Below are 11,949 nucleotides of genomic sequence, written 5' to 3' on the forward strand. Positions count from 1 at the left end.
AGAAACCAAATTAACTTGAGTACAAGCCTCTCTCCTGGTCCTATTTAAAAATATACCATGTTTTGTCTTATCCTTCCGTAAAAGCCCCCCCCCCAAAAAAAAAAACTTAAGCTATTCTTTTTCTCTTTTGTTGGCTATACTAAGACAAGGTACTGCTCAAGGATTTTTGTTGTTGTTGTTGTTGTCTCAATCAGCCCTAGCAAAAATGTAAACTTCTAAAAAGATGTCCAGGCCGCCAGAAAACTTAGACCTCTGTGAGATGTGATCAAATACAACACACATTGCCTTTAAAGGTTTTTTTCTTCGACAGGAAAAATGTTTTAAGGCACTATTGATGCTTATTAAATGGTTTTCTAAACTGCTGGTGTAAAAACAACATTGTAAAATGATACTGTTTTGGGTCAGCTTGTATGTAAAAAAATAAAAGACAGATGTGGAAAGTGGATTTAAAATTTTTTTTGGTGGATAAAGGATAAAAAGGAAGAAAATGTTGTAAAAATAAATAAAGCATTTTATATAAAGTAAGGTTTATCCTAAGATTGTCTCAAATGAAAACAGAAAGGACCAGGATAAAAATCAAAGGGTTGAGGTAAGTTGCAAAGCGTTTGTGGAATGTTTGTAAAGAAATAAAGTTTGCATATGTGAAAAGGATGATTTTATATAAAACTTGGTTAAAAGATTTTATATAAACTTGGTGCATTTCTATTAGGCCTACCTCTTTTGAGACCTCTGGAGGCCGTTTTATTCATACTTATATTTGGCCCATGGTTACTAAATTGTATGGTTAAGTTTGTTAATTTCATTCTTTAACAGAATTAAAGCCATCAAGCTCCAGATGATGCTACAGATAGTATCCCAGATAAACATCTGCCAGAGCCCCTTGGACAGCCATGGGCACCTCTAACATCGGCTGATCTAATCCTCCCAAGTGACTTCCTTTCACCCACAAGACTGGCTGAAAAGCCAGGTAAAAGCCCCAAGGCTGGGGCTTTGACCCCTCTCAACATGGAAGTAGCTCGACTGACTTTCTTTGTCCTCATTCCCTTTGGCCTGACGGGTGTCAGGGAGTTAATAAAAAGACGGAGGATTGATGGAGATTGAGTCTGTATTGATAGTAAGAGTGGTATTAATGGCTAATAAGAATAAGTTTTCATACTTAGGCAAAACAATAATTCCTTTTCTCTGCCTCTAAGTTGTCAGCCAAGAGCTGCAGCCAGTATTGAACTTGGTCAGCTAAAAGTTAGCTGTTAGCCCAGCTAAACATGGAATGTTTAGCTAAAGTTGGTAAAAAGAACCCTATAATGATTACCAAATACACAAAAAAGTTGTAGTCCAAGGCCTCCGTACTCTAAAGGTGAGTTTACATAATAACTAACTTCTAGCAGATAGAGATAAAAAAGGCTAAAACTCTCCAAGGATGCGGGAGGATGGAACAGGCCTTGGTCAAAGAGGGCATATACCATGTGACCTCTGACTTTGTTAACCAAGTAACACATTATGGCTTGCACCAGAGATAATGGGCCGGCCTACACCTGTATCAGGTCAGGAGCAGATAAAGACTATTGGTTAAGCAGGATGGGAGACAGTGAATCCTTATAAAAACCATTTAGTGTTCAAAATCCCAGTGTCTTATTTCAAGGCACTCTACTATGTCCCTCTGATGCAGTGCTTTACTGTTCTGTCCCTTCTTTCTACCTTTGTAATAATAAAATTGCTTAAGCTTGCAAACAAAAACAGAAATAAAGCTATGGTAAGTAATGATATCATTTTATTAAAAAACCAATGTAACCCCCCCACACACTTTTATTGCCATTATCACAATATCAGGTAGTTTATATTATATAACTACTTAAAGGTAATTGTTGGGAGAAAAATATAATTTTGTATAATTTAACTATTTCATACCTATATGTTCAAATCAAATACTTTTCTTTAACAAAGGCTCATGTATTAAGTTTCTAAAAGCAGGCTCCCCCTCCCCCCCAAAAAAGGATCCAGAGCATATAATAAAATATCTGCCAAGCATCTTCTGTTAAGGAACCGATACCCAGAAGATATAAGGAACTCGAAAACAATAAACAAACAAACAAACAAAAAAAAAAACCAGAAGAATACCTATAGTCCTGGCTGCTCAGGAGGCTGAGGCAGAAATTCTTCAAGGCTGGGCCCAGAAGTTTGAGGCCAGCCTGGGCAATACAGAAAGACCTTGTTTCAAACAAAGAACCAAAATAAACAACAACAACAAAAACCTTCCAAAAATGGGCAAAAATACTTGCATAGACAGTTCTCCAAAGAAAGCATAGAGTGGCCAATCAGCATATTACAAGGTGATCAACATTTCTAAGTCATTAGACGCAAACCAAAACTGCAATGAGACACCACGTCACACCCTTTAGAGGGCGATAATAAACAGCAACAACACACAAGAACAGAAATAGCAAGTGTTGGCAAGAATGTAGGAAAACTGGAACCCTCACACGCTGGTGGTAGGACCATAAAGGGTGCAGCCCCTGTGGAAAATGGTACAAGAGGGCCTCAAAAACTTACAAATAGAATTGCCTTATGACCCAGCAATTTCACTTACAGGTACGTATTCCAAAGAAATGAAATCGGTCTCTTGGACAGAAATCTGTGCATCTACGTTATATTGGCAGTATTCACAACAGTAGAAAAGCAGGAGCAACCCAAGTACTCGTAGCAAAACAGCAAGTGCAATTTTTTTCCCCCAAACCAAATCTATTTTTAAATGCCAGCCCACAAAAATAACAGTACTGTGCTTTCAGAATTTGTGCTTTCTCTATGTATACATTAAAAGGTAAGAGAGAGAGAGAGAGAGAGAGAGAGAGAGAGAGAGAGAGAGAGAGAGAGAGAGAGAGCGTTAGTCCAAGTTTTACACAGAGTACTCTAGGCTTAAAATCTTCAATGTTCTGTTTTGTTTTCTTTTCTTTACAGTACTGGAGATTGAACCAAGGGGCATTCTACCTCCTAGCCCTAACTTTTATTCTTTATTTTGAAACAGGGTCTCACTAAGTTGCAGAGGGCCTCACTAAGTAGCTGAGCTTGGCATCAAACCCATGATCCTCCTGTCCAGCCTCGCAAGTACTGAGATTACAAGCGTGCACCACCATGCCCAGCTTTGTTTTCTTGTGGTGCTGGTGCTCAAACCCAGGACCTCGCACATGTTAGGCAAACACTCTATCACTGAGCTACATGCATTTTCAACTCTAAGTTAAAATAAAAAAAGAAATTGACAGAAAACTTCCCCTAAAAGAGAAAAAGCACTGTTTTTATGGGATTATAAATATTGTTGAATTTAGTAATCAAACTTTTTAGTTTCCTGCTCTTAATTGGCTTTATTTTCAATTTTAGAATTAGGCAATGTTTCATTGCTTAAGAGAGAATAAACATTCCTAGTAGTGAGATATTAAAAATACTCAGAATTACTCAGATTTATAAACACACATGAAAATTGCTCAGCTGGCCGTCTACCTTCCTTAGTCCGCCTGGAATTTTTCAGGAAACCACAAGGAGGGAACGGTTGGGAAAGTGAGTGGAGGGAAAGTGTGGGGCCACCTCACCGCGGGTTACCAGACCACCACGCATCCATGAGCCACAGTTAAGTGTGTGTATGGGGCGCAGGTAGAAAAGGCCACCCTAGGTTAGTTATCATTAATCTCCTGAGTGCAAGGAATTCCCTCAGAGACTCCCCAAGTTACCTTGAACATTTCCAGAAGGGTTTCTTTGCTGACTTCTAGTCTTTCGAAAGGCTGCTTTTCTTTGATGATGGTTTTACACATGTTCTCCAGGGTTGACAACTCAGTGCCGGACACCGCTCTAAAAAGAGGAGCGCCAAGGTCAGTACAGAGCCTTCAGACACTACCAGGTTCCCTTCCCCGTCCTGCAGCTCTGATCCACACACTTTCTAATCGCCACTGGTGTCTCATGTAGCGGGACCTTAGAAAGGCAAACGTGTGTATGCAGAGCAGGTGCCCGAAGCCTTTCATTTTAAATTGGTGCATTGTAATTTCACATCACACTGAGGTACACAGTGTTAGAAAAAGACGGGCACACAGTTCTTGGTGCCGTCCCTCCCGCTCCCTCCTCCTCCCCATGCACGACTTTGAGACTCCATCGTGGTTTTGCACACATGCAGAGCATTACTTCTCCTAGTGCATTCTTTGTGAGTCTGTCCTCCCTCCTCCTTTCCCTGATCCTCCCACTCACTCCCCTGGAGTCTCTGTTCATCTCTCTGGTGGAAGGGAGAAAGAAAGAAAGAAAGAAAGAAAGAAAGAAAGAAAGAAAGAAAGAAAGAAAGAAAGAAAGAAAGAAAGAAAGAAAGAGGAGGAGGAGGAGGAGGAGGAGGAGGAGGAAGGGGAGAAGGAGAAAGGAGAGGAGAGGAGAGGAGAGGAGATGAGAGGAGAGGAGGGGAGAGGAGAGGAGAGGAAAGATATTCCGGGTCTAAGTTACAGCAGAAGTGAAGGAAAGAGAAGGCAGGAAAACTACTTAGGAAATTAAACTGGGAGAACTGGCTGAGCCGCGGATGGTGGGCGGTGGTGAGGAGTGCTGGGATTCAGGAGGAGGGCTTCAGTTCTCACAGCTGGCGCTGTACTGGAGAACCCTGGGGACGCGCAGGTGGACGAGGGCAGGGCCCGTGGCTAAGGATCGAGCAGAGACCTCTGTAACGTGCGGCCCCTGCACAGCATCTCCCTCTGCCGTCCCAGCGTGCGAGACGTTTGGCTGAGGCTGATAACATCCTTATCATGGAACAGGACCGAACCACCTGCTCTCTAGGAACTGAGCTTGCGGTTCTGGTCTTAATTAGTATCACGCTCTCGCAAGTCCCCAATTAAATAAAGGCTATGTCATGCCCTTCTGGGGAAAAGAAAGAAAACACCGAGAAGTTACTCTTGCACCTAAGCTCATTAAAAAATAATTTTCACCAATGGTAAGCCAATCTAGGTCACACTGAGCAGCATATAGGGACCAGGCTACGAGGTAACCACTGCAAGCCATGAAACGTAAACATGCGTCCAGAAGCCAACGGTCAGCAGTCTTACCTGTCTTCCATGAACATGTCGTAGTAAAATCCATTTTCAATGGGCGGGCCGTAGCACAAATGGCCTCCGTAGTAAAGCTCCATGGCCTCCCCGAGTACGTGCGCACTGGAGTGCCAGTACACCTGCGTGACAGGACAGGGGAGCCACCAGCCCCCGTCACAATGGAAGCCACTGGCTGCCAATGGTGTCACGCGACCTTAGTATGAAGGGGGGAGCAGACACAGCCTTCCTTCCTCCCTTTTCTCCTTCCCTCTTTTGCTTCCTTCTTTCCTGTGATACTGGGAATGGAATCCAGGAGCCTTCTATCTCTGAGCTGCATCCCCAGCCCTTTTTATTTATTTATTTTATTTTGAAATGGCATCTTGGCAGGTCGCTGAGAGTCTCACAACACTGCTGAGGCTGTCCTCAAAACTGCGATCCTCTTGTCTCAGCCCCCCAAGGACTGGGATTACAGGTGCGAGCAGTATGCTCCACAAGTGGATACCTCTTAAGGGGATAAATGTCAAGACATGTGAAAAGAGAATTTTTCAGGGGCACTTGGAAGAGAAGACCTCCTGTGTCTGCTGAGCACCGAGGCTCTAGTGCAGCAACTACATAATTTCCTTCTGTGCGTTTAACAGTGGGAAAGAGGGCGTCCACTCAGACCACTAAACAGAGCAGCCATACCCAAATCCAATGGCGGCCCAGATAGGAAGGGAGGCCGAGGCCGCTCCACGCCAGGCCCCTTCTCTTCCTCCCAGGCAGCCTCTCTGGGCTGGGTGCAGACAGCCCAAGTGGCTCTTTGGGGGTATTCCTAGGGCTAGCGAGAGTTTGCATCTCTTCAGCACCTGTGGGAGTTTGAAAGATGAGTCAGGTAGAAAAAGATGTTTCCAGGAGTTTCAAAAGGTCAGAGAGGTAAGGAAGGGCCAGCGGCCATGTGGGCTTTCGGGAAGAGGATAGGTTTTATTCCAAATATAATGGGATGTGGTATTGGGGATCAAACGATTCTTTTAAGAAATTATAAATATGGGCTATTTAAGATTTTTTATTATTTATTTATTTATTTTTGTGGTACTAGGGATTGAACCCAGTGGCATTCTACCTGTGAGATACACCTCCATCTTTTTTTATTTTTTTTTAAACAAGATCTTGTTAAGTTACTAAGAGTATTGCTAAGTTGCTGAGGCTGGCCTTGAACCCAGAATCCCCTGTCTCAACCTCCCAAGTACTAGGATTACAGGTGTGTGCCACCTCACTCAGCTTGGTTTTTAAAGAAAAAATATACACATATATACACATTCCACAAATATTATTTATTAAATAACATATTTTAATTTTAAATCCTTTTTTTCATGGTACTGGGGATGAAACCCAGGGGAATTCTACTCCAAACTACACCTCCAGCCCTACTTTATTCTTTTATTTTGAACAGTGTCTCACTAAGTCTCAGAGGGCCTCACTAAGTAGCTGAGGCTGGTTTCAAACCATGATCCTCCTGTTTCAGCTTCCCAAGGACTGAGATTACAAGCATACGCCACCACGTTCAGCTTTAATTTTAAATCTTAAAAGGCCAAAAAAAAAAAATCCATCACTCTTGATTTCAGTAGGGGTCTTCCCTACTGCAGCTGACAACATAAATCCCAAGGTCTGTTTGGTTGGTCTTTAGTACTTACGGCTTGAGCTTCCTCGCTGTCGAACGTGAGCAGCTCGAGAGTGGCGTCTCCTTCCAAGGGCCGGTCCAGGTCCCAGACGTCACCGTTCACCTTGGCCACGACCGCGTTTGCAGCCAGCTCTTGACTGGTGACAGAGAAGCCACTGAGGAGTCAGCCTTAGTACATGCTATTGGGACTCCTTTGAAAGAAAGGTTAGAATCCTTTCCTGTCTTTCAAGGTGGTAGGAAATGCAAATGCACACTAATAGGACAGATATTTTTGGTAACAATTATTTCATGTGTAAAGTAATATATGTTTCCTGTTTTCAAAACTTGGAAAATATGAAAAGCACAAAGAATAAAATTAAAGTTGCAAAAGCCAGGCGTGGTGGTACACATTTGGAATCCGAGTACAGAGGAGGCCGAGACAGAAGGATCACAGGTTCATGGCCAGCCTCAGCAACTTAGTGAGAGGCCTTGCACAATTTAGTGAGACCCTGTTTCAAAATAAAGAATTAAAGCCAGGCGTGGTGGCGCACACTTGTCATCCCAGCATTTGGGAGTCTGAGGCAAGAGGATCCCGTTTCACGGACAGCCTCAGCTACTTAGTGAGGCCCTTTGCAACTCAGTGAGACCATGTTTCAAAATAAAGAATAAAAATTAGGGCTGGAGGTGTAGCTCGGAGGTAGAATGCCCCTGGGTCCCATCCCCGGTAACACACACACACACACACACACACACACACACACACACACACAGTGTGTTTCCCTTGACATAGCAGTTATACTTCAATTTCATTGCAATATTGTAGCTGCCAAAATAAAACAAGAAGAAAAAAAATCCACAAAGAAATAACCAAAATCCTAGTAAATCTTAGTTCTCCTGCAACTGTTAAATAGCAGATTTTAGAAATATGTCTACTGTTAAGGGAAAATGTTCTACCTCTGAGCTATACCCCTAGTCCTATTTTATTTTTATTTTTATTTATTTATTTATTTTTGGCGGGTCTGGGGATGGAACCCAGAGGCATTTGACCTTCGAGCTACGCCCCCTGCTAAATTTTTTATTCCTTATTTTGAAACAGGGTTTCACTGAGTTGAGGAAGTCCTCACTAAGTAGCTGAGGCTGTCCTTGAACCGTGATCCTCTGGTCTCATCCTCCCAAATGCTGGGATTACAAGCGTGTGCCACCACACCCAGCTCTTTATTTTTATTTTTAAACTGGGTATCACTAAGTTGCTGAGGGCCTTGCTGAATTGCTGAGGCTGTCCTGGTACCTGCAATCTTACTGTTTCAGCTTCCCAAGTACTGGAATTACAGACATGTGTAATCATACCTGGCAAAGAAAACATATTTTGAATGATTTCTGTTGAAATATATTGCCAAATTCTCCTTCCATCAGAGGTAGGAGGGTACCACACTATGTCTTAAGGGCATTTCTGTGATTACCCAGAGCAGCGCAACAGCACCATGGCTAGGAGCCCACACTCTAGGGCAAGCCTGGATTTAAACACTGGACAATATATAGCTGCTCTATACCTCAGAGTTCTCATCTATAAGTAGGGAACATGAGATCTTCCTCATATAGTTATAATAAGAATTAAATAGTGACTACATATGATAAGAACTTAATGAATTACTTAATATTGTTACTAATTACTCTTGAAGTAGAAGTTTATTTTCACATCGCTGTGATAGATTGTAAAAATGCTCTCAAATCCATCTCCCCTTCGTCTATGCTCTTTCCAGCCTTCCCTGAAGGCAGACGTGACCCAGGACCAGGGCCGATGACCACAGCAGAGCTGGAGAGCACCGTTTCTGCACCTCAGGCCTGGGACAGTGTGGTGACCTGTGGGCCTTGGCGGCAAGGGCAAGCAGTGCAGCCCCCAAGAGAAGGAGCTCTCCCGCACTTCAGATGTGGGAACCGAGGGCAACAGACAGCTATGAACTTCCCGAAAAGCAAGACCAGGGCCTCGGGGGTCTGCGGGTAAGAGTCTGCCTCTGGAGAACAGAGGGGCCCAGAAGTCGACCCCGGCACCCGCGGCGGTGTGACACTGCTGTGAAACAGGGTCTCGCTAAGGTGCAGAGGCCTCAGTAAGTGGGTGAGGCTGGCCATGAACTTGTAATCCTCCTGTCTCAGCCTCCCAAGTGCTGGGATTATGAGCGTGTGCCACCACACTGGACTCCACATGGCAGGTTTGTGCTATACCTTCCATATGATTGTATTGAATGCTGGGAATTAACATTAATCAAAATAACGTAACTTCATTAATGACTCTCATTTCTATTCTAGGACTAGAAACAGCTCTAAACATATATCTTCAAACTACAATTAAAATACGTGTAAATTTTTACAGAAATTACTTGCTTGATGAATAAAGTCAATGTAATATGGCCTGTCAAGGAATACAGACTTTTTCTCTACTATATATTTTTATGAGAACTTTAAAAAAATCTGGACCCTTTAAAGAACAGAATATGTTTTGATATTCAATTACTTATTCAAACAGCTTTTTTAGAAGCTAAAGAAAAAATCATTACATTTAATTATTCAGCTGAAAAAGAAAAACATATGTTAGCATTCCCTAAGAAAATATTTTCAGCAGGCGGCTCGGGTACAATGACGGAACATTGACCATCCTCTCCCAACTCTGTCTCTACATACGGCTTACCTAATCTCCGCAGCCACGTGGTAAGGCGTTGTTTTCCAAACCTCCCCTTCCACTGTTTTCCCATTGGCCAGCTTAACTGTGATCACTCTGCCTGTATTCTCCTGCTTTTCATTAGTGACAAGTAAGAGCTGTTGGTCTTTCTTCAATGTTTCAAAAAGCTTCAGTCTCTCTTGTATAAAATCCGGTTGTTGCACCTACAAAACATTCAAATACAACAGGTTAACACACACAGCCCACTGGCTGCCGGCTCTAACTCAGCTCTCAGTCAGATCCACCCCCCCAGGCTGCTCAGCGCCCACAGGTGTCATCTCTCTCCTTTCTACCTCTGCCTCCAGGATTCCTCGCCACTTACCCGTTTCAGCTCTAACCACTGTACCCACTGGCACCTCCCTTTTCCACAATTTTGCACCCATCATGGGTACACAGAATCACACACTGCAGACCCTATTTATACACAACCATTTCTTGGTATCCATGGAGTCAAGGAGCCCTGTGGGTCCCGAAATCTGTAGATGCTCAAGTTCCTTAAATAATATGGCATAGTGTCTGCATATATAACCTATGCACGTCTTGAGTATACTTTCAGTATTTCCAGATTACTTAAAATACCCAATACAATGTAAATGTTATATAAAGTGCTGTTTAGGGAGCAATGACTAAAACAAGTCCATACGCGTTCAGTGCACACAGTTTTCCCCACTTTCAGTGCACAGCTGGTTGGGTCCGTGGACCCGGCAGAGGGCCAGCTTCACCCTCACTCATTCTCTGCTTCTGTCCTGCATTTGTCCCAACTCCTCAGCCCGACTCTGAGGCAGGTTCTCCTCCTCCCTGTCTACCACGTGCTGATGCTCTAGAAATACCTTCTGCTTGTCTTAACAATTTATATTTCAGAAGCAGAGCAGCTAGTTTCCTTAACACAAAGAAAGAACTCTGCTACCTCCACTTAAAAAGACCTCAGAGCACTTTAAATACAGCTGTATGGCCAACACATCTCCGAGTAGAGGCAAATCTAAAGCCTGCAAGGTTTTAAAGTCTACTAATGCGTCTCAAAACACTTAATGATTAATTATATTCCTATAAAATCCCACATACCATATTTTAAATTACAGGAAGCATTTTATATTATTTTCATAAAAACGTTACCTGACTGTCGGGCCCACTTTCCTTTAATTTCTTCTTTTTAAGGTCCCTTTGGCTTTGACTAGGAGGCTGAAAGATAAATTATAAACACATCAAAGACAGGTAAGCGCAACACACTGAAACCCGAAGGCGGGGACCTGCCACAGGCTCTGAGGCTCTGAGCTGAGCTCCCCTGCCCCTTACTGGAACTCTCCACAAGCAAGTCATTTCCAGGTTCAGTCCTTCTTGTCTTTGCATTTCCCAGTCCTGCTAAGCACATTTAATATATTCTTTCTTTAACAGTTGCCCCTAAACTTAAATAATGTCACTGGAATATGTGTAACTGTTGCCTGATTCTTTTCTTCTTGGTGGTAGTGGGGATTCAACCCAGTCTATCTCCGAGCTACACCCCCAGCCTTCTTTGTTTAGAAACAGGATCGCGCTAGGTTGCTGAAGCTGGCCTTGAACCTGTGGTCCTCCTGTCTCAGCTTCCCAAGGCCTGGGATGACAGCCATCCCTCACCAACCCCAGCAGAGATACTTAGAATGCACTCTTCAGGAAGAAGTAGCTAGTGTCCACAGTTGCCCTTGGCAAAGAACTGAAGAGCACCCCAGTCTAAGAAAGCCTTCAGAGTTTACAAGTTTATAATTTACAGGAACACAATCCGACGTTTAATGAACTAAAAATCAAAACACTGTGGGAAATGGCATTTAAGTACAGATCTCCTCTCAAGATAGCCACCCAAACAAGCAGACCAACAAACCAACGCCATCGCCGGTGCTGAGTGGCTCAGAACCAGCACAAGGAAGAGAAGCTGTCGGTCTTTATGCTACGGAAAGAAAGAATAATGCATTTTAAACACTCCGCCTCTTTTTCCTTCTACTTCAGACAAATGAAGACCATTTCTGATGGTGGGGAGGGTCACGCCCTCGGTCGCTGGCGACCCACCTGCGCGCCGGCCTCCGCCCGCGCCGCGCCCCGCAGCTCGGCCCCGCGGCCCCGCGCCCGCGCCAGGCGGCCCCGCAGGAGGCCCAGGCGCTGGCGCAGGGCGCGGTTCTCGGCGCGCAGCCGCGCCACCTCGCGCGTGAGGCCCGGGCCCTCGGCCGGGCCCCGGCCGGGCGCGTCCAGCTGCTCGTCCCTCAGGCGCTGCACCTCGCCCCACAGCCAGCGGATGTCCTCCTCCTGCCGCTCCAGGCGCGAGGCCACCGCCTCCGCCGCCAGGGCCTCGGCGGCCATGGCGCCCGCCTCCCCCGGCCCCGCGCCCCGCGGGGAGCCACGCTGCTCCCGGCGACCCCGCGACCCGGCTGACGGCGGGCACCAGGCGGCGGGGCGGGGCCGCAGCTCCGCGCACCGCAGGGGCGGGGCGGGGGCGGGGCCGCGGGCGAGGGCGGGGCCGCGGGCGAGGGCGGGGCCGCGGGCGAGGGCGGGGCGGTGAGAGGGCCGGGCCTATGAGAGGGCCGGGCCTACGATGG

The 11,949-nt window shown here is 45.1% G+C and overlaps 1 protein-coding gene across 2 annotated transcripts in view; it reads right to left on the minus strand.

Moving 5' to 3' along the window:
- The window catches only part of TARS3 (threonyl-tRNA synthetase 3), a gene marked incomplete at both ends in the record, with an annotated part of 45,146 nt that extends 33,433 nt beyond the window's left edge, over nt 1-11,713 (minus strand). The window contains 6 exons of one of the 2 annotated variants that reach the window (XM_080691063.1): nt 3,717-3,834; nt 5,058-5,179; nt 6,710-6,833; nt 9,359-9,552; nt 10,502-10,567; nt 11,426-11,713. In XM_080691063.1, coding sequence (XP_080547189.1) covers nt 3,717-3,834; nt 5,058-5,179; nt 6,710-6,833; nt 9,359-9,552; nt 10,502-10,567; nt 11,426-11,713 — 912 coding nt within the window. Of the gene's footprint in view, nt 1-3,716; nt 3,835-5,057; nt 5,180-6,709; nt 6,834-9,358; nt 9,553-10,501; nt 10,568-11,402 lie in introns of both variants that reach the window. The other variant, XM_080691062.1, reaches the window with a different exon arrangement.
- Nucleotides 11,714-11,949: the final 236 nt, after the last annotated feature.

The sequence above is a fragment of the Muscardinus avellanarius genome (assembly GCF_963383645.1).
Source record: "Muscardinus avellanarius genome assembly, chromosome: 3".
NCBI classification, from domain to species: domain Eukaryota; kingdom Metazoa; phylum Chordata; class Mammalia; order Rodentia; family Gliridae; genus Muscardinus; species Muscardinus avellanarius.